The sequence below is a fragment of the Vicugna pacos genome, chromosome 11, assembly GCF_048564905.1.
Source record: "Vicugna pacos chromosome 11, VicPac4, whole genome shotgun sequence".
Taxonomy (NCBI): Eukaryota; Metazoa; Chordata; class Mammalia; order Artiodactyla; family Camelidae; genus Vicugna; species Vicugna pacos.
The window spans coordinates 26,423,085-26,447,870 of record NC_132997.1 but is presented as its reverse complement, the minus strand read 5'-3'; the positions used below and the strand labels follow the sequence as shown (position 1 = coordinate 26,447,870).

The 24,786-nt window shown below is 38.9% G+C and overlaps 1 protein-coding gene across 2 annotated transcripts in view; it reads left to right on the top strand.

Annotated features, from left to right (window-relative positions):
* Window positions 1-24,042, top strand: part of TSNAX (translin associated factor X) — a 29,825-nt gene extending 5,783 nt beyond the window's left edge. Inside the window, exons 4-7 of one of the 2 annotated variants that reach the window (XR_004191621.2) lie at window positions 1,912-2,042; window positions 17,740-17,867; window positions 20,516-20,680; window positions 21,574-21,689. Coding sequence is in view for 1 of the 2 variants with exons in the window: in XM_006212359.4 (XP_006212421.1) it covers window positions 1,912-2,042; window positions 17,740-17,867; window positions 21,574-21,951 (637 nt within the window). In the remaining variant the exon portion in view is untranslated. Of the gene's footprint in view, window positions 1-1,911; window positions 2,043-17,739; window positions 17,868-20,515; window positions 20,681-21,573 lie in introns of both variants that reach the window. The other variant, XM_006212359.4, reaches the window with a different exon arrangement.
* The last annotated feature ends 744 nt before the right edge of the window (window positions 24,043-24,786 follow it).

The window sequence follows — 24,786 nt, the reverse complement described above, 5'->3', positions numbered from 1 at the left end:
CTGTATACTTGTTCTATCAATTATTGAGAGGGGGGTTGAAATCTCTTCACTATAATTGTCGATTTGTCTCTTTTTGCAATTCTAACAGTTTTTGCTTGATGTAGTTAAGCTCTTTGCTGCATTAACATTTAGGATTGTTCTGTTCCCTTGATGACTTGACCCACTATTGTTTTGATAGTATCCCTGGAAATAGTCTTTGTTTTGAAGTTAATATAGCTACTCTAGTTTTCTTTTGATTAGTGTTGACAGAGTATACCTTTTTTCATCTTTTTATTTTCAATCTATTTGTGTCTGTTTAAAGAGGATTTCTTATCTTGTTTTTAATCCATTTATCCATTTTATCCAATCTGCATTTTATGGAGGTTTTTAGACCATTTACAGTTAATGTGATTATTGAATATGGTTGGATTTAAATCTGTGATTCACTTTTCACTTTTTTGCCTTATTTTGGATTGAGTATTTTTTGTAATTCCACCTTATCTTATTTGTTAGCTTATTAGCTATAGGTTTTTATTTTGTTTTTATAGTGATTGTTTTATGGTTTCTAACATATAACTTGTCACAGTCTACTATCCTTAATTTGCACAATATTGTATTAATTGAAACTTGTATGTATTAGAGTCATGTCTTTCCTTTGCAGGGGTCTGTGGTAACAGTTACTTTGCAAATTGAGATCACAATGTTGATATGCACAGATGTCAGTTAACGTGATACTGTGCGAAATAAGAACAGCCTGCATGTCACTTCAAATATGGTATAGGAACACTATAATGGTATACTTCCTTTTCCGTTTCACCTCTACAAGCTTAGCTTTTGTGCTCCTTCAAAATACATTATTATTTTTACTTAAACAGTATGATTTTTTAAAAATTAAAAAATTATACTTATCCACATATTTACCATTTCTGGTGTCCTTTATTCCTTTATATATAGATTCAGATTTTCATCTGGTATCATTTTCCTTTTGCCCGAAGAACATCCTTTAATATTTGTTGTGGTGTCTGTCTGCTGGTGATGCCTCAGCTGTTTCTGGCCTTGGGTGAGCTGGGAGCTTGCAACGCCTGCTCACTTAGGGTGCTGCTTTTTTCAGCTGTGGATAGTTTCCTCTAAGTCTGCACTGATCAGAATTCAGCTGCAGACTCGAGTGGGTCCCCTGTGTAGATCTCCGGGACTCTATCTGTGTAGTTTTCTCCATTTGTTACTCTTTCTTGCAAGTTTTTGTCGCCTTGATCACCCTGAACTCCCAACTCCTTGTCTGCTGAGGGAGACCTTCAGGCTTCACCTAGGTTTCTCATCTGCACACTGTCACTTGGAAACCCTCCAGGCAATCAGATGGGACAGTCTTAGGGCACATGTCCTTTTTTTCACCCTTAATCAGATATCACTGTCCCCTGCTGCCTGTTGTCCAGTGTCTGGAAACCACTGTTTTGTGTGTCTGTGTATTTATATATTTTTCTTAGTTGTTAATGGTGGGAGGATAAATCCTGTTCATGTAACTCCATCCTGACTAAAAGTAGGCACCTCCAGATGTCATATTTTTATGAACGTAATTTTTCTTGTAGTTATGGTCATATTATCTGCACAGCTTTTTATTCTTCTCTTTTCACTTGATACTAGCTGTAACACTTTTTTTTTAATTGAAGTGTAGCCAGTTACATTGTGTCAGTTTCTGGTGCACAGTACAATGTCCTGGTCATACATATACATACATGTATTCATTTTCATTATTTATATCATTTTTCAAGTTTTTACATACTTTTAATAGAATATAATTATAGTTTTGAGTTAGTAGCCAAATACATCGAATATTTACTTACTTAGCTCTGTTTGATTGATATGTAGAGTATTTCAGTTTTTCACTATTGAAACATCTGACTGATGTTTTAAAAGTTCCCAATATCTTGATTATAGTGCTCCTGATATGGAAGAAATATTGACTGAATCAGAAATTAAATTGGATGGTGTCAGACAAAAGATATTACAGGTAGCCCAAGAGCTCTCAGGAGAAGACATGCATCAGTTCCACAGAGCCATTACCACAGGTGAGTCTCGGTTCACTTCAGTGATAAATATTTTTTAAAAACATAGTGTGTTACATGATTTATGTGTGAGTTGCATGAATTTTAATTGGCGCTTGATGGACTATTACTGGTTCAAAAAATTAGGACTTTGAATAGTAATGTAAAGGTAATCAAAAATTGTTAAATTGGCTTTATTTTTCTGTGTGGTAGTAGTCATTGATAGATTTTAATGAAGTAATTGAGGAAAGAGTTAACAGACGAACTTATTCTTGCGTGTGCAGGATGTATTCAGACAGGGCTCACCTCATTTCCCAGTACGGGTGTATCTCCCTTGTGGTTCCACGTTTAGTTACAGTAGGTTCACAGAAGAAAACGTATCACCCAGCCAGGGGGGGACCAAAGCAGCTCGTAGTATTGCTCCATACTGGGATTTTAGGATCATACTGGGTTTTATATATTCATTTTAAAAGTTTCAGGAAGTACTGGATCTTGGTGATGATCATCATTTGCAAATTAGTTGCATGAATATTTAAAGTGCTTGATCCGATCCTCTTCATCCTTTTCTTAATGAGAATTCACTGATAGGAGAGATACTGTATAATTCAGATGTACCCTGAAATTTGCAGAAAAGACAAAGTCACAGGTTGATTCATATTTATAGAAGTACATGAAAGTTCTGTGTTCCTCTGTCAAATAGCTGACTCCACTGAGCTCAGGTCAGTTCCAGTGAGTGGCAAATGAGTTTATTTGGTATCTGCTCAGTGTATGTCCAATTTTAGTCTAAATGTTTATAATTTCAGCACTTGTTCTTCAGAAATGTCAATGTGTACTGTGCTGAAATGTCTTCATATCAGAGGAAGTGCCTGCATACCTCAGTTAAAGCTGGACGTGTATGATTACAAACTAAAGTGATAACTCAAAACAGTTTTATGAGGAGTCACTGCAGTATATTCCCAAAGGAGATACATTCCCATCATCATGATTTTTTATTTACTATTGGAGATTTATTTGATTTTTAAAGTAATAGCACACATAATAAAAGAAGATTTATGAATTCACTTTGTGTGGCCAGGTGGCACACCCTTGCACATGACAGATTTGGCAGGGCTGGGAGAGAAGATGAGAGATCCTGGTGGCAAGAAGAGTGAAGTCAAAGCTAAAACAAGTGTCTGGAGGCAGACACAGGAGAGTATCTTCATGATCTTGTGGGAGGAAAGATTTTTTTTTTAAATGACAAAAAAAGCATTAACTACTAAAGGAGAAACAGATCAATTGAATTCCATTAAAATTAAGAAATTCTGTTTATCAAAAGACATCTTTAAGGAAGCAAAAAAGCAAGTTGAAGTCTGAGAAGACATTTAAATACATACATTAAATAGAGGACTCACATACAGAATATGTGAAGAAGTCCCACAAATCAACAGGAAGACGATTTTAAAAAATGGACCAAAAAAACTTAAATAGGGGCCTCAAAAATATGAATATTCAGATGACTACTGAGATATGAAAAAGTGCTCAGCATCATTACTTATTAGAGAAATGTAAAGTAAAACCATGAGGGAATGCCTTTCACTCACCAGCGTGACTGAATTATAAATACCGACACCACCATATAAAGACTTTGGCACTTTGTAGCTAAAAACATGTGACTGCCGTGTGATCACTTCTGGGTACGTAGCCAAGAGGAGTGAGGCTTACATCACCAGGAGACATGTGCAGGAAAGCTCGTAACAGCTGTAATTGTAATACCCTAAAAGCAAAAGATGGCCCAGCTGCCCAACCACAGGAAGATGAATACACTGGTGTGGTTGTGCAGTGTAGTACTACATAGCAGTAAAAAGTGAGAAATTTATGCAGCAGCAAATACAAATTTCACATTCTGTTGGACAAAATTTGCAGACACGAAAGAGTATCTAACTGTAATTCTAACGTTCAAAAGAGGCACAGTTAATCTAGGGAGATAAAAGGCAGACTAGTGGTTACCTGAGGGTGGAGATTGCTGGCAGGGTTATAAACTAGAGGCACGAGGGAACCTTCAGAAACCATAGAAATGTTCTGTATTTCGATCTGGGTGGAGTTACATAGGTGTAACCCATACGTACAAATTCATTGAGTTACATAGTTAAGACTTACGTGCTTTATGTAAATTATTACTCATTTTTTTAACAAAAAGAATCAGTGTTAACTGATGAGCTCTTAGCTTCTTTTTCCAGAGCAGTTCTTTGTATCAGTCATAATTCCCTGCATGGTATTCCTGTGGTGAAAGGATGTGCATGTTTGGTGAAAACAGCCATGCCTTTCACATTGATGCTGCTCTGTCTAAACCCATTCGGTGAAGCCTCTCTTGGGTACTCTGTCCTTTTCTAGTTGGTTGACAGGGCAGATGATGTTGGGGGCAACTTTTGCCATGTTCTTTTTGATTGAAAGTTTTCATGTGCGTGTTCCAGTGGAAGTGGAGGCGGAGTGGGGAGGTAACCTGGAACATCTCACACGTTCACCTCGGTCAGTCCTCAGGGAAGTTGGCATCCAGGAGTGTGTTGTAGACCCTTGTCAGGGATACAGATTTGGAGCAGTGGTATTTATCAGTTTATATGTGAGTATTATGCTGCCAAAGGGTGTCCCAGGGAAATTATCACTATTGTTCCTTCCCCTGTCTTTTACTATTTTTTTTCTTTTATTTCTTTTTTTGAATGGGGGAGGTAACTAGGTTTATGTATTTATTTTTTTAATGGAGGTACTGGGGATCGAACCCAGGACCCGAGCATGCGAAGCACGCATCTCTGCCTCTGAGCTGTACCCTCGCCCTCCCCTGTCTTTAACTGTACTAGAGCAAGAGCCGTGGAGGGCAAATAGTTCAGTCACAGTGGTCCTGCTGTGTGTGGATAGATACACACTTACAGTCTTGGGGGCTGCTGGGTGGTGGAGTTGGTGGTGGGGCAGCAAGTTGGAGCAAGTTTCTAGAAAGTTCTTTTTAAAAATTTTTATTTATTTATTTTTTATTAAAAAAAATTTTTTTAATGGAGGTACTGGGGATTGAACCCAGGACCTCATGCATACTAAGCATGCACTCTACACTGAGCTGTCCCACACTCACCCTGCCCCCCACCCTAGAAAGTTCTTCATCTGAAGAAGCGGCACGGTCTGAATCTCTTACTGCATCAGAGTTAGTAGAAATCCTGTCCTGTAGCTTCAAGAATCCTTACTAACTTGGGTAACTAAAGGTAAGTTTGAAAAGCTTCCATAACCTCGATCGTTTTTTCCCATCACCTCACAGATTAAGCTTATCCTGTAAAAAGTCATGGCAGTGTAATGCGTGTTAAATAAAAGCTGACCACAGTTGTCTTCACTTGTGACTTCACTCTGTGCTTAAAACTTTTGTACTGTTGTAAAACTTGTATATTTCCCTCGCAGTGTTAGTGAGTCATCATATGACGTCATGTTTAGATTAAACTTCTCCATTCCGTATTAGTTCATTGTTAAGCCCACTAGTCCTGACCACTGAAAGTTCCCCAGACATCTGAGGGGATAGTGTAGATTTGCTGTCTTTGGCCCAGCATCTATTTTGTGTGTCCTTCATTCACCAATGAGTGAAGTGTAAGCAAAGGCATCACATAAGGGCAAGGACGATAGAGATAGTAACACAAAAAGAAACCCAGAAAGTTGTGCTTGGCTTTTAGAACAAAATGGAGAAATGGAGGAAGAAGGGCAAAAGGGACGTGTCATTGTCAGCAGAGTATTTCTTAAATCAGGAGAAGGTTTAGATCAGGCGTTAGTGAAGTGGGAGCAGTCTGTCTTCAGGTGCCCCCTTCACTCTGTCATTGAAGGTCATTATAAGCACCACGGTCTGGTTAAGACCTTTGTTTAGGATTTGAAAATTTTCTTTGAAGATTACCAACTCACGGAGTACAAATTTTAGGATCTTCTGTGTCTCACTTTTCGGTAGGAAGCCTTTAAAATAAAATGAGGTTCTTGAAGCAATAAAGATGTTTTTTCTTAAAAGTTAAGGAATAAAGCAGTCAGATAGGTGTCTGGGACTGAAAAATTTGCTGACAGATATTTTATTTGATAAAGTGAGGTTATTTATAATCAGAGTAGCATTAACAATGCAATGCTTATGAATAGCTTGCGGCTTGTGATTGTTAAGTGCTTGTTTTGGTGTTACTCCAAACAGTTGTTCTTTTGACTTGAAGATAAAACAATTCTGGCACTGAACTAAAGGCGCTGTGTGCTTTTCCTCATTAAGAATAGTGCTAATGGCATGCAGAGCATTTCCCTGAGGGACACTTGTCTGCGCTCAGGCAGCGAGGATCCTACTCATAACTGAACAACAACAAAAAGTTAGGTCTGTTTTCTACACATTTCTTATCAGAGTAGATTGCAGATGGTCCCGGGGGATGGTTAAACAAATGACACATAATTAGTTGCTTGAAATAGGTCACTTAAATTTTTTTGTGTGTGTGCCCTGTCGTGTTTTTGTTTTGTCTTTTTTTTTTTTTCTCTTGTTGAAAAAGTAACAGTTGGGGAAAATGTCTTCCATCTCAAAGGAAAAAATATTTCTTTTCTTTCTTTTTTTAGTTTATATCACTGTGATCATATTAAAAATTGTCATTTAACTTTGAGACATTCTCGTGCACAAAACTGTTTAGACCCTAACTAATATTTAAATTCTCTTCTGCAAGAATGTGAATGATGGGTTAAGTGGGTCTTTTGGGCCAGTTACAGTTTTTTTTAATGGTTGTTCTTTATGTTCATAACCTTTGCAGTCTCCCTAGTCACAGATACTATTTTTACTGCTTCATAAGTGGGGAAATTGAGACAGGAGTTAAGCAGCGTATCCAAGGTTGTAAGCTAGTAAGTGGTGCCACTGGTTTCTTATTATATGGATTTAATTTACTTAGTGACTTTAGAACCTAACCCCTAGTAAAGGCTTTATCTTTGCTCAAACACCCTTTCCCCCAAATATGAAGGTTTTTCTTATAAACCCAGCACTCATCATGGCTCTTGTTTTCCCATAGCATTTGGCACATTTTGACGTATTCTGTAACCTCCTTATTTCTTATGTTTCTTGTTTCTCTCTCCTCTACTAGAATGTGGACTCTGCACATCTCTACAGAAGTTTGTTGTTACTGTTAACTGATGTATCCCAGACACTTAATCTAGCTTAACTTTGATAAATGTTGACAGAAGGAAGAGTGAAACTGTTTTATAAGGGCTTTTGTTGTTGTTCAACCAAGTCTTTTATTTGATGGTTTGCTTTTGCATATTTTTGTTTGCCTGCTGTTTTGTTCCTTCCAAAAGGAAGCATGTTTCCAGGGGCTGTTATGTAGGCTTAATGGCAGAACAGGGGCAACAGTGATAGTTAGGGAGGTTCTAAAGCTGATTATATCAGCATAAAGAAATTGGATATCATTTCAGCATAAGAGCAAACTTGCAAAGGCTCACTGGAAAAATGAACCAGGATATGAAGCCTTTGGAATAAATAATGGAAGAATTTAGTGAAGGGAGAGATGATAGCTAAAAATGGGATTTTCCTGTTGGTAAGTGAGATTAAGTGTGCAAGACGTTAGTTCAGGTAAAGCTAAATGCTGAGACAAGTGTATAAACCTGTGACATCTTGGTGGCGTGACAAAATAGGACTCGTTTCTTTCTCACTTAAAGTCAAGGCTTTGTGATTGTGGTTTGAGTGCGTTCTGCCCGCTTGGTCATTCAGGGACCCAGCATCTTGGGGCTCTGGAGTTACCAGTACACGGTTTCCAAGATGGGCCAGGGCATCAGCATACAACTGGCAGGTTGTGGAAGGAGGGGTGTAGGGTTGCCTGGGGTTTTTAGGGGCCAGCCCACGAAGTGGCCTGGATTGATCGCTTCTGCCCACATTTTATTGCCCAGTCACATGGCCACACCTAACTTCAAGGGACAGTGGGAAATGTGGTCTCTGTGCCAAAGACAGTGAAATATGAATGGTTGGCTTTTCTCTGCCCAGTACAGTAGTTTGATGTTCACTTGGTTTAGTGGGAAATCCAGGCATATGCATGTTGTTGGATTTAAATTTTTTTCTGTATGTGTTTGAATTTGTTTTGAAAGCGTTCATTTGCCTAATTTGAAAATAATTTTACAACTGAGAGAGTGGTTGAAGGACACCTAGTGCCACCACCTCATTTTGTAAATGAGCTTAGAGACGGTATTGGAATTGCAGTCGGACTGGTTCCGTCTGCTCTGGTAAACTTTCTGCTCAGCCGTCTCCTCTCTGCTAGGTAGTATTTGGCCCTTTGTACTGTAATTGTTTTCTCCAAAGCCAGAGGCTTTTATTGGAAGATATCAGATCCTATATCTGGTTAAAGACTCATACTTCCTTTAATTTTACCCATATATGTAAGATAGATGTTTAAGTTTGCGTTCAGATGTGAAGAGTCAGTAAACATTTTTTGTGACTGTTTTCATCACAATTTAGTAAGTCTTTACCTTATACTACAAACTTCTGTGGTGAATCCTGTGACCATGAGAAAATCTCTCGTAGGCGTTTTGTGGGTTGCAAAGACTGAGTTTGTGAACATTCTTTTTAGATAAATGTCCGAAACACATTACTTAGACTGGCCAAGTATAGGAAGGTCTTTTAACCCAGTTTCTCTTTCATCTCTGACAGTCTTACTGCTTTTCTGAAATCCTGTTTCAGAAAGTTGCTCTTTGAGCTGGGGTCTGTCAGTTGGTAAGGATGAGGCGAAGCAGGGAACATGGAAGAGACAGCTTCTCACTCAGTTTGGACATAAGCATCAAGTCAAAGAGGTTCTTATTCCTTGACAAGCTGTCTTCAATTTACCGTGCCTTAATAGGATAAACATGAGTGTCCTGTTAACATGATTTACTATTACTTCTTAGAATCATTGTGCATGTTGGGCTCGGGTAACATTTTGGAAGAACGATAGTCTCTCTTAATTGTGAACTAATACATTGAAAAGAAAACGAAAACAGAACCAAAAACCATTGCTTTCTTTAAAGAAGTTTTAAATGTTGACTAACAAGAAGTAATGCCCATCATTCTCATTTTAAATATTCCCACCTCAGTTTAATTCAGCAGTTACAGACACTGACACACTATTTCCTATAAATCTTGTAATGTAGGTAGATGTTTGTACTTTACAAATGGGGAAATTGAAGTTCAGTAACTTAAGAAACTTACCTTAGTTCACACAGCTAGTAAGAGACTGAGTTGGCTTTTGAACCTGGGGCATCCTCATTTCAAGCCTGTGCTTTCCCTTGTGGCTTTATCATATTTTATTTAGAGGAAGGCTGGAGGCAGTGGGGCGGGTAAGGAGGCTCTGGTGGTCATTCTTGGTGTGAAGTGAACAGGCCTCCAGTTTGGTGTTAGCAGTGGGGACGAAGAGGAAAGGCCATGTTTTTAGGACGTGATTTTTTTTTTTAAAGTGCAGGGCAAGGGGAATAGTCTGGGAAAACCTTTAGGTTTCTGGTCTCTACAGCTGGTTGAAGGGAGTGATATTTGCTAAAAGAAGAAAACAGGGAGACAGAGCGGGTTTGGGATGTGATTAATTGGACATGATGGAGCATCCAAGCAGCGTCCTAACGGGCAATTGAGTCTGTTCGTCTAGAGAACTCAGCGTACAGTTACAGCCTTGGAGTCATCTGCTTATAAGCTGTAGAATTTGTAGGATTTATAGAAATGGATCATTTTGTCCAAAGAGTGTGTAGAGTGAGAAGAAAGCCAAAGATTGGGTCCTGGCACCTTAACTGAAGGAAATAGAATGGAACATTTGATGGGGTAGGGTCCCTGGAGAACCAGAGGAGAGTGGGATTGATGACCTAGAGGAAGGCCGCCTCTTTTGAGATGGGCGTTTAGGGATGGGTGTAGAGGCAAGCAGTTGAGGAAATTCTTGCTCAGTAAACGTCTCCTTTCCAGTCTTGTGCTGAGAAGGGGTGGGAGGTGGAACAGTGGTTTAGAAGTGATGGGAGGCTGGAGATAACAAGGAGGACTTAACCAGGAACATCTGATAGTTATCATTAATCATTTTTGAAAGTTTACCTGATCAATAAATACGATCTTTCCTGTAGAGCAGTAGGGATAAATGAGGTAGAACGTTAGAGTAATTCATGGTTGGGATCTCGCTAGTTAGCTGCAGCAGAGAGACACTGAGAGAAGCAGGGCAAGAGAGCCAGCTTGAGACACTGTTATGAGCATTCTGGTTGTTAAAAGAAAAACATACTTCTGTGTCTGTTGGTAACTAGTATGTTATTAACTATTATGAGTAGTGAAATTAATTTATAATACCAGGGGTGGGGGGATGGGTACAGCTCAGAGGTAGAGCATGGGCTCAGCACGCACGAGGTCCTGGGTTCAACCCCCAGCCCCTCCATTAAAATAAATAAACAAACTAACAACCCTAATTACCCTCCAAATGAATTTATAATACAGAGTTCAACGTAACTGATTGATCTCCAAAGCCAGACATACACTGTGATTCCAAGATGCCATATTAGTTTGCTAGAACTGCCACAGACTGGGTGGCTCAACGAACAAATTTATTTTCTCAGTTTTGGAGGCTTGAAGTCCAAGTTCAAGGTGTCAGCAGGGTTGGTTTTTTCCTGAAGCCTCTCTCTTTGACTTGAAGGTGGCCATTTGCTGTGTCCTCACCTGGCCTTCCCTCTGTGCGTCCCTGGTCTCTCCTTGTCCAGACACCACTCAGGTTGAGTCAGGGCTCCCGCTAGTGTCCTCGTTTTACCTGAATCACCTTTAAAGGTCCTATCCCCAAGTAGAGTCACATTCTGAGGGACTAGGGGTTGGGCTTCAGCATACGAATCTTAGTGGGGCATAACTCAGCCCATGACAGGTACCTTCTGACTTGCGCACTGCAGCTGGGGGCAGGCTGCAGGCAGGACGGTGTTTCTGGGCGGGGAGACTGGGGAGTTGCTCTAAGTCCTGGGGTGGAGTTGGGGGACTTGTGTGGTGCAGCTGAGCTGTGGCCCCTATCGAAAGAAGTGCCCTCAGGTGTTTGGGAAGTCTCCCTGGACCAGGATGTAAATACCGGAGCACGTTCACCTCAGGGTGAAGTAATAGGCTTTGAGGGGGGTTCGGGGAGCTTTGCTTTATTTGAGACCAAAAAATGAAAACCCCTGGTGGAGAGGGGAGGGGCTGTCTCCGCACATAGGTCTGGGGAGGGGAACCTGCCCCGGGTCTTACTGAATGAACAGAGGACAGCACACGCCCCCAACCAGTGACATCAGAAGCCTCCTTTTTTTCCTCCACTACTCTTCTCTGTCCCCCCGTGCTTAGAGGAGGGAGGGTGATGGGAACAGTTCAGAGATTTGATGAATGGTGAGGAGAGCTGGAAGCTGAAATGGAGGCCAGCCTGTGAATCCCCACATGGGCAGGACCCCCACTCACCTGACAACTCATTTTCTACCGCTGAGCTGTACCCACTAGCAGTCACTCCCCATCTCCCTTCCCCCACTCCAGTACCTCTGCCCTCGGCAGCCACCAGTCTACTTTCTGTCTCCATGGATTTGCCTGTTCTAGACATCACATCTAGAATCATGAAATGTGTGACTTTTTGTGACTGGCATCTTTCACTTAGCCTCACGTTTCAAAGTTAATCTATGTCAGCATTCCTTTTTATGGCCGAAGAACATCCCATTGTACGTATGTACCACATCTTGTTTATCTGTTCTTCAGCTGATGGACCTTTGGATTGTTTCCACTTCTTGGCTGTTGTTAGTAACACTGCTGTAAACATTCATACAAGTCTTTGTGTGAACATACGCTTTCAGTTCTGTTGGTTATATACCTGGGAGTGGAATTGTTGGGTCAGATGGCAGACAGTATTCTAAAACACTAAAAGTCTAGGAAGAAAGCTGAGACCTGAAATACGAATTTATGATGAAACCTCTGTTTTGTCTGTTTACCATTATATATGGTTTTTGATGGAGATTTGGACTGGATGTATGTTGCTTAAATATTATAAGAATAAGTAAACCTTTGAAAATTAAATAAGAATATTGTAAGAGTAATCAGAAACCTTTAATTAGGTTTCCTTGTATATGTTCTAATACAGCAAGGAGAATAATAACAAGTTACATAAAAGCAGCCTGCAGACCTCGCTCTCACTGGCAGCTGATTCTGGACTTTGTCCAAGGCAGAAGCAGAAGGGGAAGGCATTGTTTGATGGAATATGGCCATAGATTGAAAATTTTCACCTTGGGGATTATTCACTGAAAATAGCGGATGTCCTTTTCATCAAGTTGAAACATAACTTGTTTAAACATCCTTTTACCTAGATGTGACCAAAAATGCTTTCAGTGTTTGGGGCCAGGATGGCCTTGAACTTTCTCCATGGTATATCTCGAAACCTAATTTATATGGATTAGGTATGGGCACATCTCTGAAGTAGCTTTAATCAAACAGACCCCAAGGACAACTTAAGTAATGACGTTAGATATACTTGAAAACATAATATTTGGTAGCCACTCGCATCAGTAGACATTGATACCACAGATGAATTTTGAGGGCTCTTGTCCCCTGTCCTCTCTTTTCCTCTATAAAAAATAAATCAGACAACTGTGAGACCTCCAAGTCTGAACTTCATCAGTTTGAACTCCAGTCTTGGAAGAATATTTCTTTTTTAGTAGACTTAAATCCAAAGTACTATAAATTAAGTACAGTTAGATCTGAACATTTGAGTACCACATTTTAAAATGTTTTTATCAAAGCACTTAGAGTTTCGTAAAGCTAATGAAGAACGAGGAAGATTATTATGAGCAATTCACAAAGCATTTGAGTCTCTTCTGTATATGAAGTGCTGTCTTTGGGAATGGGGGGAGGAACAAAGCTGTAACACAGGGATGATTCTGACGTCCAGGTTCTAGGGTGCAAAGTAGGTGGTCCTGCAGCTGTTGACAGCACAGAGCTGGCTGAAACATTTAACTGAAGGATGAGTTTTAGGTAGTGGGTTTGAAGAAATGAGTGCTGCCTTGATTGGAGTGTATCAAAACATGTAAACTTTTTTTACAGGTAGAAAAAGATTTGAGAGAAGGCACTGTAGGCACAGACTAGCAGAACACGTAAGTGTATAGTACGGGAGATTAGAGAATAAGGTTAAACCAAGCATGGAGAAAAACTCAACTGGGGACTTAGTGGAGGGAAACAAGTGAGAAAAATTGAGTATGTTTTATATGGAGTTGAATGTAAAGAAGCAGGTGAGGTGGGAGGGGCGTGAGCTTTTGAATGACAGAAATGCTGTTTCCCTGCTCACCATGTGACCTGGGTGAACTTCTCAATTTCTTACAGCCTCAGTGTGTTCATCCATAAAGGAGGATAGTAATACAACCATGTAAGGTTATGAGGAGTTTTAAAAAGGTGGATGTAACATACCAGATACATTATCTTACATATAGTTGACACTCAAGACGTAGGTATACTGATATTTTATCTATATATTTTTTCAGGAGGGAGGGAATAGCTCAAGTGGTGGAACACATGCTTAGCATGCACGAGGTCCAGGGTTCAATCCCCAGTACCTCTTCCAAAAATAAATAAATAAATCTAATTACCTCCCCCCTCCAAAAAAAGAAAAGAATTAAAGTCTTGGAGTCTTCTGAGTAGTACCCAAAAGAACTGAAAGCAGGGACTCCTGAAGGTTTATTTATGCTCATGTTCACAACAGCATTATTCACAACACCAGGAAGGCAGAAGTAACTCAAATGTCCGTGGATGGATGAATAGATAAACACCATGTGGTGATTTCATAATGGAGTATTATTCAGCCTTGTAAAGGAAGGGAATTCTGACACATGCCACAACAGGGGTGAACTCTGAGGACATTATGCTGAGGGAAATAAGCCAGTCACAAGTGAATAAATACAGTATGGTCCATTTCTCTCAGGTACCCAGAGGAGTGGAATTCATGGGGACAAAGTAGAACGCTGATTGTTAGAGGCTGAGGGAGAGGAAATGAGAAGTTATTTAATGGGTATAGCGACGCAGTTTTGTAAGACAGAGTTCTGGAAATTCATGGTGGTTTTGGTGGCACAACAGTTTTAATAAACTTAATGCAGCATACCTCTACACTTGAAAATGGTTAAAATGGTAAATTTTACGTTGTTTACCCTATGTGGTGGATTTAATATTATTTCATAAGCATTTGTTCATAAGACTACAAACATTTTATCAACATCATTCAGTAGTGCTTTGTTGCAGAAGGAAATGGCGTTCCTATTTGGTTGCCATATAATTTGGTTTCACTGAGATTAATTTTTTTTTGATATTTCAGTAGAAGGAATAATTCATACCAATCTAAATTGGAAAAGTACCACAGAGATCATGGTGTCTAATACTTTGGGATTATAACTGAGACACAGTCCTGGAAGTTGTTTGTATTTAAGTTGATTTTATTATCTACATATCATTTAAAAATATATTCATTAAAATAATTTTCCATGCTATGAATTGGCTTACACGGAAGGCTCCCACCTCATCAGTTCCCGCACGTGTAACAAAGACCTTGCTCCTTGCGTGTGATTCCAGCATTTAAAGCACTGCTATTTTTGTTCAACATGGCCCTGAAATATAAGCCAATCATAGGAATTTGGGGGCAGAATTATGCCTAGAAATATTAAAGTAGTTGTGATTTAACTTAACTGTAGGATAATTCATATTATAGAGTACATACAAGCCTTGTACTTCTGTTGATGTAAAGGATTTTAAGAGCAATTCTGACATACAAATACAGGTTTATGTACCCATCTTTGAAATGTATACTTTGTGAGTTATAACTTGACCGTAGCATGAGTTGAGGCTGGTGATGTCAGTGGTGAGGTGGAATTAAGCAGGTTCTTATAAAGCATGTTAATGATGTTGCTCTGTATTCTAAGAGTCATGGAAAGTGATTTGGGCTTTAAGCAGGGAAGTGATGTGGTCATAGTTATTAAAAAGGCAAACAGTCTGTGGTGTGAGAATGGATGAGAAGAGGTAAGAGCTGGATGGAGGGAAGGCTGGGAGGCTCTTGGAATTGACAAAACAAAGAGGACTGGGTTTGGAAGGAAGATTGTGAATTCATTGTTGGACATGTTGATTTTGAGGTCCTCTGATGGGACTGTCAAGTATGCATTTGGATATATGTGACTCTAAGCCAGAGATGTAAACTTGCGGGATGGCAGGGTTAATTGAAGCCAAGTGTAGATGAATTTGAGAGTCTAGGACTAATTGAGACAGAGACTAAGAAGACATGGCCAGAGAGGCAGAAGAAGGGGGAACCAGGAGATGATGCTATCAGAGGAACCAAAGGGGAGCTTGTTTGAAGAAGGAAAATAAAGTGGTCAAAATGCTGAATGCTGTTATGATTAAGACTGAAAAAGTGTCCATTAGGCTTACTAAATATGATAATTTTAGTGAGAGCTGTTTTGATGCAGAGATGCTCTCAAGCTAGAATGAAACCGGCTGAAAAGTGTGAGGTGAGGTTGTCGAGAGGAGCTACTTCAAGAAATTTAACTCTGAAGGAGAAGCGAGAGGTGGCACAATCATTGGGAGGAAAGATAGGGCCGGGGGACGGGAGAGACCCGAGTGAGTTTAAATGTTGACAGCAGCCAGTAGAGAACGTCTGGTGGGGAATCTGATACATGCAAGGGGGCATCCACGCTGCGGTTCCTGCTAGGAGTGCACCTTGATCCTGAGGCTGGGAGTGGTGGCTGGCCTCCCAAGATGCCGCACCTCATCTGTGGTGGTAGGGGTGAAGGAAAAGGACCATTGTTTATTTTCCTCAGTCGCTGCTGTATTCATCGATGTCCAAACAGGAAACAGAAACTGCATAGTAATTTGAACAGGGGAAGTTTAATATAAAGAATTAACTGTAGGAAATTACTTTATAAGAGGAAGCATGAGCTCTGCAGAGGACAGGAATAGGAGAGACGGCATCCGCCACCCCGGCGCTCCGGCAGAGCATCCGGGGAAGGAGCGCGTTTGGAAGAGTCCACCCTCAGCCCCGCTTTCCCTCACTGGCTGCAGTCACGGGGCACTGGCGGCAGGGAAGCTTGATGCTGTGCCAGCTGCCAAAGGAGAACCGTTTCAGGGTCCACCTGTGTCAGCAGCAGCCGTGGAGCTGAGACACAGCAAGTTGGCAAGGGGCACATCCGTTATGGATCGTTTAAGTTTTTCTGGTTTTTCTGTTGTAATGAGTGTAGTGATGAATATCCTTGTACGTTAATCTTTGTGCACATATGTATCTTCTTTAACTCGCATACCTACGAGCTAATCACCTTGGAGCATGCTTAGATAAGATGTGATGAGTGGTTCTTAGGTTTTGCTGTTTGCTTTTGTATACAGGAAGTATTTCTGGAGGGAAAGGAGAAACATAGATTGTCTTTAGGGAAGGGAACTGGGTTTTATGAACCTATTCATAAAAGTAAAAGTTTACAAAATTTTTTTTTGGTAAATGTAAAAAATGTTAACCTGTTTTTGTTAAATTCAGCTTTATTGTTTCATTTCTCAGTGTATTCCAGTTTACTAAACAGAGTTGTCCTGTCTTACTCTGTCAGCTGAAGGCACCTATTTTCTGACCTTACTTCTACATCATTTGCTGCTCAGAATGAGTCAGGATATTTTCACTTAGCTGTTTCCTCTTACTGCTGTAAAACCCAGGTCATCCATTTCCTCGTGTGTCTTTGCCCCTCGTGTGGCTTCGACGTGATGCTACCACAGTGCTCGGCCTCCTCGGAGCTGCTGACTTTTAGTGTCAGCCGCTGGGCGGTTCCGTGAGGGCAGGACCGTGAGACGGAGTGTTAGAGTACTGGCCACTCTCCCAGGTTCTGAGTTTTCTTTCTGAATTTATTCTCCTCTTCCTGTTTCTGCAATAAAGCCTTCAAAAAGAAGACTGTTTCTTAACCTGACAATAGTGATAATCACTTTAAGAGATGCTTTTACCCTGTAAATATTTCCTTATAGATTAAGACATAATAAAATAATGCTGAAAACTGTGGCGGTAGAATCTGGTTGTTTTAAAGCATGTGAAAAAAATATTTATTAGTCCTATTTTTGACCTTTGCCAAGATACATTTTTAATTCAGTGCGGACTCAAGAATTTACATCTGGTACACTGGTATTACTCATTAGTTTTTTTTGTTTTTATTTTTTAAACTTAAACTACTAAAGCAGAAAGGATTGATTTTGAAATAAGAGAAAAACAGTATTTTGAATTTTGATGCTTTAATCTGCATTATTTACAGTGTTTTTTTACAACTAAAATTTTAAGAAAGCCAGATGATCTTTAATTTTATATCTCATTTCATTGAATCATTGTCTATTTTGCTGCTTAAGGGAGCAGAAAATACTCTGTACAGTTTCTGTTAAGGCCTACCAGAATTTTTGTAACAGTTCTTAAATTCTTTAAAAAATATTTTTCTAAAAATCTTTGCCATTTCTCTGTAGGAAAGAGAGTAGATTATTAAGACTAAGGGACACATGAAGTACAAAGAAGTTGAATACATTTATCTTTGCGCCGTCTTAAGTTCCGGCGCAGAGGTGTTTGCTGTGTTCAGTGCTAGTCCCCACCGTCCATCCCTGGGGATTCCTTGTATGCGAAGAATCAAATCTAGTGCTCATGTTACGGTAGGCGTCTGTTAAGCTTTTGTTGAGCTAGGTGATGATTAGTTTGAAGTTCATTATTATGACGTTCTTACAAATTTAGTGGTGGTTCTTCAGTAATTTTCTGGGTTGATTTTTCAGGACTGCAAGAGTATGTGGAGGCTGTCTCTTTTCAACACTTCATCAAAACACGATCACTTATCAGTATGGATGAAATTAATAAACAGTTGATTTTTTCAACAGAAGACAATGGGAAAGAAAATAAGACTGTAAGAATTTAAAATCATATTTCACATTTATTACATAATTTATGTAACAGTATAATGATTGTAGGATTAGGAATTTTGAGAGTGGAATGTTCTTTCTGAAGTGTGATTTCATAGATTGCCAGCTAGGGACATGGTCCTTTTAAATGGCTAGTGGATAAAACATATGTGGGTTTGTTGGGGAAAATAATACTCTACCTAAAGCATTATTGAGTGATTGCTGTAAGTCCACCTTCGGTTTTATTGTGTGTTTACTGTGTGCCCTTTATAAGCACTATCCCATGTAATCCGTCTACTAACCTTCTAAGGTAAGAATTATTACCCTCATTTTACAAAGAAGGAAACATGCTTTTAGAGAGTTTTAAGTAACTTACCAAAAGCTACACAACTAGTAAGTGTGATGGCTAACTTTGAAACCAGGTGTCTGGGATCCAGAGCCGGGGAGTGTCCTTGTCCACCCTGGCAGTGTTTCTCCAAGTGTGCTGGAGGGACCCCTGCGCCAAGTATCTGCCTCAAAGGAGTGTTATTAAGGATTTGATTTAAAGGTTTTAAACCAGGCAGTGTGCATACAGCACATGACAAGTAAGCGCTCGATGGTTAGTTGTCATGGTGAGAGATGTTAATCACTTACTCAGTTTGTAATGCCTGTATCTGCATTATTATGCAGTTCTTCTAAATTAAGAAAAGAGGAACTTATATGCAGTTCAACTTTTATATAAATACTTTTTTTTCCCCCTGAGTTTCAAGAGACAGTATTCAGGCAATGAGGTAAGATTTTGAATACTTTGTATCTCCTAAGATAGATACCAATATACTAAAAAAAATAAATAAATAAACTGTTTTTCCTTTATTTTTCATCATTTTTTCTTTTGTTATTATTTTTAAAAAATCACCAGAGTCAGGATAGGTAGGCAGAAGGTGGGAAAATTATGTTTTCTTGAATTTTTACTAAAACATTAATATTGAAAAGTGAGGCTTAATTTGACATGACAGATATAACTTACTTTGAGGAAAATTATGTTTTTAAAAATATAATATAAAAAATTATGTGAAGCTTATTAGGAAGGGATTCATCTTGAGAAGTAAAATTTCTTCTTATTTTTGATTAAATTAGTAAAATTGAGTTACAGAAGGAGTAAGGTAAGCCTATTTGATCCTGCTTCTTAAATATATTAGGGAGGTTTCCACACCCTTCTTTCAAGTTCTAATTCATGGTGGAAATATCAGGGCAAAAAGGTAAAGAGAAACTGAGAGTAAACGCACTGTTCTGGGGATTTAGGTAGTAAGTTATTCTGAGACTGTTTTGTCATAATATTCACATATATCCATGTCTCGTATTTTTAAGACCACAGTCAAATAATTTTTCCTCTTAGTGCTGCAGCTTCCTGGTGCTGAAAATTCTGGGAATTCAATAGGGGAAGGTATTTTGGTCTGACTTGCCTATGGAGCATATTGTCAAAACCATTTAATATTTTTAAAACTTTTTATTATGAGAAATTTCAAGTATATGCAGAAGTGGAGAGAACGGTATGAACTGTGAACCCACTACCTGGATTCAATAGTTATTAACATTTTGCCATATTTGCTTCATCAAAATATTTTTTGCTAAACTAAATTATAGTTGTCATAGTATTTAACCCCTAAATACTTCAAGATTCATCTTGAAAAACTGTATTTTAAGTAATTGTCTTTTCCCTTGTTTCTAATACATGTTATCAGTAAAGCAGAGTTTAATTTCCTTGACAGTTAGTTGAAATTTGTTGCTTTTTTAACATACTTTTTTCTTTAAAACCAGCTTCTTAGTTATAACCCGAGAATTCCTTCTGTCTAATGATGGAAACAAAGAACATTAATATTTTCTTAGGCAAAACTTATTTTTATAAATGACGTATGAAAATGCTGCCCCCACCCCGCCCCCGCCAATCTGTCCTTTCCAAAAAGATGCCAGTTCCCTTAACAGAGAGTAGAAACAAAACGTAGCCGGCGGGGTAAGTGGGAAGCTGGCTTTGGCTCTGCCGCTGACTAGTTATATGACCCACAGTCTTTCTTGGCCCTCATTTCTCATACTCTGCATTGAGAAGATTGAACCGGATGGTCTCTGAAGAGTTCAACAATGCTAGGGCTCACGTGTTGGATACACGGCAACCAGAGCGATTTTAGCAAAACCTAAATTCGATTCTGTCATTTCCTTGCTTAATTCTCAGTGGCTCTGTTACCTGTAGGTAAAGTTCTGATGTCTTAATGTGACCTTCTCCCCTTCTCTGTCTTTCGAGATACATCCTGTACTACTTCTTATTTTAAATTTTACTCAAAATACCTCACTAGTTCCTGAAATACAGAATTTTCGCCTGTGTGCTTCTGCAGTTCCCTCTGCCTAAAATGTCTTCTAGTACAATTGCAGCCCACCTAGCCAAGTCTCATACAGACTTTTAATAGTAATTTAGACATTGCCTCTTTCTGAAAGAATCCAATAGAGAGAGACAAATTGATGTGGAGAGAGGAGATTGACATGACGATGGGTAATGGTGATGGCAGTTATTAACACTCTTTGAGTATTTACTTTGTGTTGGGCAATATGCCAAGAACTTGGTAAATGTTATCTCATCCTTAAAATAAGCCTCTGAGGTAGGTACTGTTATCCCATTTTACAGATGAGGAAACTGAGGTTTAGAGAGATGAAATAACTTGCCCAAGGGCATACACCTTATGAAGCAAGGTCCTGGAAGAGGTGGGAGGAGATGGGTCAAGGTCATTTGGAAGAGTTAACCTCAAACAAGAGGAGGGACAACTCATCATCTGAGACTGGAGGATAGAAGGTAAAGATGGATGTGGACATAAGTTTTTTTTGGTTTGTTTTTGGTTTTTTTTTGTTTTTTTTTGTTTTTTTTTTAGGGATAAGGTACTTGAGAGAGCTTGTGCCAGGTGATCCTGGCCGATAACCAGACCAGTGAAAGTAGGCAATTGTTTACTGAGGGTGAAGAACTTTGGGATTGAGTAGGGGGCTGACGAGGAGAGTGGTGAAGGTTTGGAATGGTGTTTGAAGAGACTGGAGACAACTGTCTAAGAATAAATAAATAGTGGTACAAACGCTATATAGTTTGTGATGATTATTTTTTAGCCCAGTGATACTCAGCCACTTGAATAAAGCACTAACAAGAGTAGATTTTAGTACTGATTCAGGGTTGTGTTTTTGCTGGGCAGGTGCAGTAGAAAAATAGGAGCCTAAAGGAGCTGAGGAGGATGTAGCGAGAGTAGTAAATCAGGACGCTCAGTCCTGAGTGGGGATGGAAGAGAGGCCGGAAGGGGACTCGGTGACTTAGGAGAACATGAGTGGCCATAAACCCCGAGGGCATTATGATCTGTCATTTGAATAAGTCAGTCATTGTCATGCAGTAAAGTCATTAGGCCTTGTTTAAGAATGTTTTAATTTTATTTGATAGTCAAGTGAAGTTGGAAATTGTTGATTTTTATAATAATATAGTATTAGATTTCAAAATTACCTTGAAGCCGTAAGTTCAACTCCCTACTGAGGGCATGAATTCCTCTTGTAACATCTTGAATGGTCATTTAACAAAATGGATCATGTTATTTAGAGATTAGTATGATTGATCTGCTGTTGATTTTGTACCTTGTATATGATCACACGCATAATCAGTCCTTTTCACGGTGTGTTTTCTTTGTGTGTGTGTGTGTGTATGTTTTTTACCAGCCCTCCTCTGATACACAGGATAAGCAGTGTGGTACTTGGAGACTGAAAATCACACCTGTTGATTACCTTCTGGGAGTGGCTGATCTGACTGGAGAGTTGATGCGGATGTGCATAAACAGTGTCGGGAACGGGGACATTGACACCCCCTTTGAAGTGAGCCAGTTTTTACGTCAGGTTTACGACGGGTTTTCGTTCATTGGCAATACCGGACCTTACGAGGTTTCTAAGAAACTGTATACCTTGAAACAAAGTTTGGCCAAAGTGGAGAATGCTTGTTATGCTTTGAAAGTCAGAGGGTCAGAAATTCCGAAACATATGCTGGCGGATGTCTTTTCAGTTAAAACAGAAATGATTGATCAAGAAGAGGGCATTTCTTAGAATGACATTACTCAGTTGTTATTTACTCTTAAGAACTCCTGAGAGAGACCAATTTGTAAGACTGTTATTGAGCATATCATTTGACTTCATTGTGGCTTTGACACAGAAACGTTTTCAGTTGTACTTGTTTTAAATTGTGTACAGGCTGTACATAAAATTACCGAAATGAATCATTTCTTATATCTTGTGAAAATTTGCGTACAGATGTTTGTATAGATGCCTATTTGAATTTTTGCCGGCTAAACTTCATCACTTATCTTTGTACATGTAAACATGCTTCAGGGTGCACTTTCTGCCATACCTATTTTAATTTACTTTGTACAAATTTGGAGTGATAATATTCAGTGGAAGCTGTTTATGATTTTAAGTTGGTGATTTTGTTATATGTAGAAAAGATTTCTTAGTTATACATCTGGACTTGAGCTTCCTGTTTAAATTTCTTGGAAATATTGTGCCAAGCCTCCAAAATAGGCTTATTCCATAGGACAAGAATTAAAAGTTATTAAGTTACCAATATACCTTAATTTTATGAGGTATTGTAGTGAAAATTCGTGTTATATTCTGGCTAATTCTAGACCATTTTGCGTCCATATGAAATAGCCTTCCAGAAAAATTGACAGACACCCAGGTGTCACTTTCTGCACTTAATTTTTGTCCTTTATCACAGAATGTCTTGATAGAGAATCGGCACTGACACTGTAATATTTTCACTGGTACTGGAGTTGAATTACACACTTACACATACAGCTGAAAAGGCAGTAGGGGTTATTTAGCAATTTTTGTTGTTGTCAGGTTTCATTAGGCGTGTTTGGAGGCTTTCCTGTTTTAACACCTATAAGAAATTACATCTAAATAATTATAATGGAGTTTTGATCTTTTTGAAATGTTAAGTTAATCCAAGTCTTTATAGTTGTCCAGTTGTGTTAATGGATAGTATAAAAAGTTGCCAAAGAAATTTTATCACGTACAATTCAGCAATAAGACAGTTGTCAACACAGTTGGGAATAAAAGCAGTATCACTAGAAATAGAAGTAGTCTCACTAGCAATATTTAGAATTGGAAGTTGCCTACTGAAATTAGTTAATTAGATTATTCCCTGTGATGTGAAACGGACTTGAGCATGACACCGCTGGCCGACAACCAGACATGTTCATTTGGTTTTGCAAATTTTGAGAATCTAATACTGGATTTTATTTTTGGGAAGATTTAGCAGCTCTATTTGCAAGGGCTTATTCTTTGAAAGTGTAATTTTCCAAAAATGATGACCTAAAGGAAAATAAAATATATATATGCCTAATAGACTAGGTTGGTTTGTTTGTTTTGATGGTAGTAAGTTTTTTTGATTTCCCTACTTGATACGCAGCTGAGATAGTCTGATTACATATTTTTGTTTCCTCTGCCACTTGAAGTTAAATTTTTTAATGTTAAAAGTAAAATAATGGATTGATGAATGTCTTACAGATGTTTATAACTAAACTCTTTGAATAAAATAATAAAATACAGAATTTAAGCTTATTTTTTGACCAAGTGAAAAATACTTAAACTGTTATAGCACTTTGGCCGAAACAGGAAACCTGATATAGACTAGCTTAACATGGAGAGTTATGATTTCTTAAAGTTAAGTCCAGAGGTATGGAGAGTTTCAGGAGAGATACCTCGTCACATCTCATTGACCTAAACTGGGTAACTTTCCCATCCCTCTGAACATGTGGGAAGGGGAATGAGATCACCCTGCTAGATCCAGGTGCCTTTACCTGAGGGAAGAGCAGACGCAGAAACCGAATTAGGGCATTGCCAGTATGGGAGAAGGAGAACGGCCTTTGGGTAGGCAGTCAGCAGTGTCTGCTACAGGTGTCATTGCTGCTGATACATTTCCACATCGTGTCGTGTACTGACACGGTGGGTGTCAGACCAGGGTGCGAGAGGATCTCTAAATCTACCCTGGATGTCTCTCAGCTTTAAAGTGATTGCTCTGATATCACCTGCGGTAATGTTTTTCATCCTTATTACAAAAAGAAACTGGTTCTAGGTAACATGGCAAGTTCCTGACAGAATTCTGAAATAAAATTGTGTTCTTTCCTTCATAAGTAACTGCTGCATGTATTAAGTCAGAGTTTTTTCACGTTACACATTGCGGAGCCCTAGGGCTTTTTGAAGATGCCTCAAAGGTTTATTTATTTTTAACTGTCTGGAACAGTGTTCATTATGATGATGATGATGCTCATAGCACATTCCTAGTACCATTGTTAAAACAGAAGGTAGAAAACCCAAATACCCATCAGGATAAGAATGGGTAAGTAACAGTAGACTTGCCATACTGTGGAAGACATAGAAAGGCATAAATGAGAGATTGGCAGAATGGATTTTAAAACTTGATTCAAAATCTTTGCTGTCTACGGAAGACTCACTTTAGGTTCAGAGACACAAATAGATTAAAAGAATGAGAAAAGAAATTTTATGCAAACAATAACCAAAAGAGAGCTAGGCAAATAGACTTCAAGATTAATTTTTTTTTTTTTTGGCTACAGACAAAAGCAACATGTAGTGTAAAAGGCTCAATCTATTGAGAATAGATAACAGTTGCAAATATATAACAATTACAGCTATATAAAACAACAGAGCTCCAAAATACATGAAGCAAAATCTCAGATAACTGAAGGGAGAAATCAACAATTCAGCAGTAATAGTTGGAGACTTTAATACCCGACTTCCAATAGTGGGTAGAAGGACAAGTTAGGTCAGTAAGGAAGTAGAGGACTTGAACAACACTAGAATCCAGTTAGACCTAACACAGACATACAGAACAAGCGGAGATGACATTTTTCTCAAGTACGT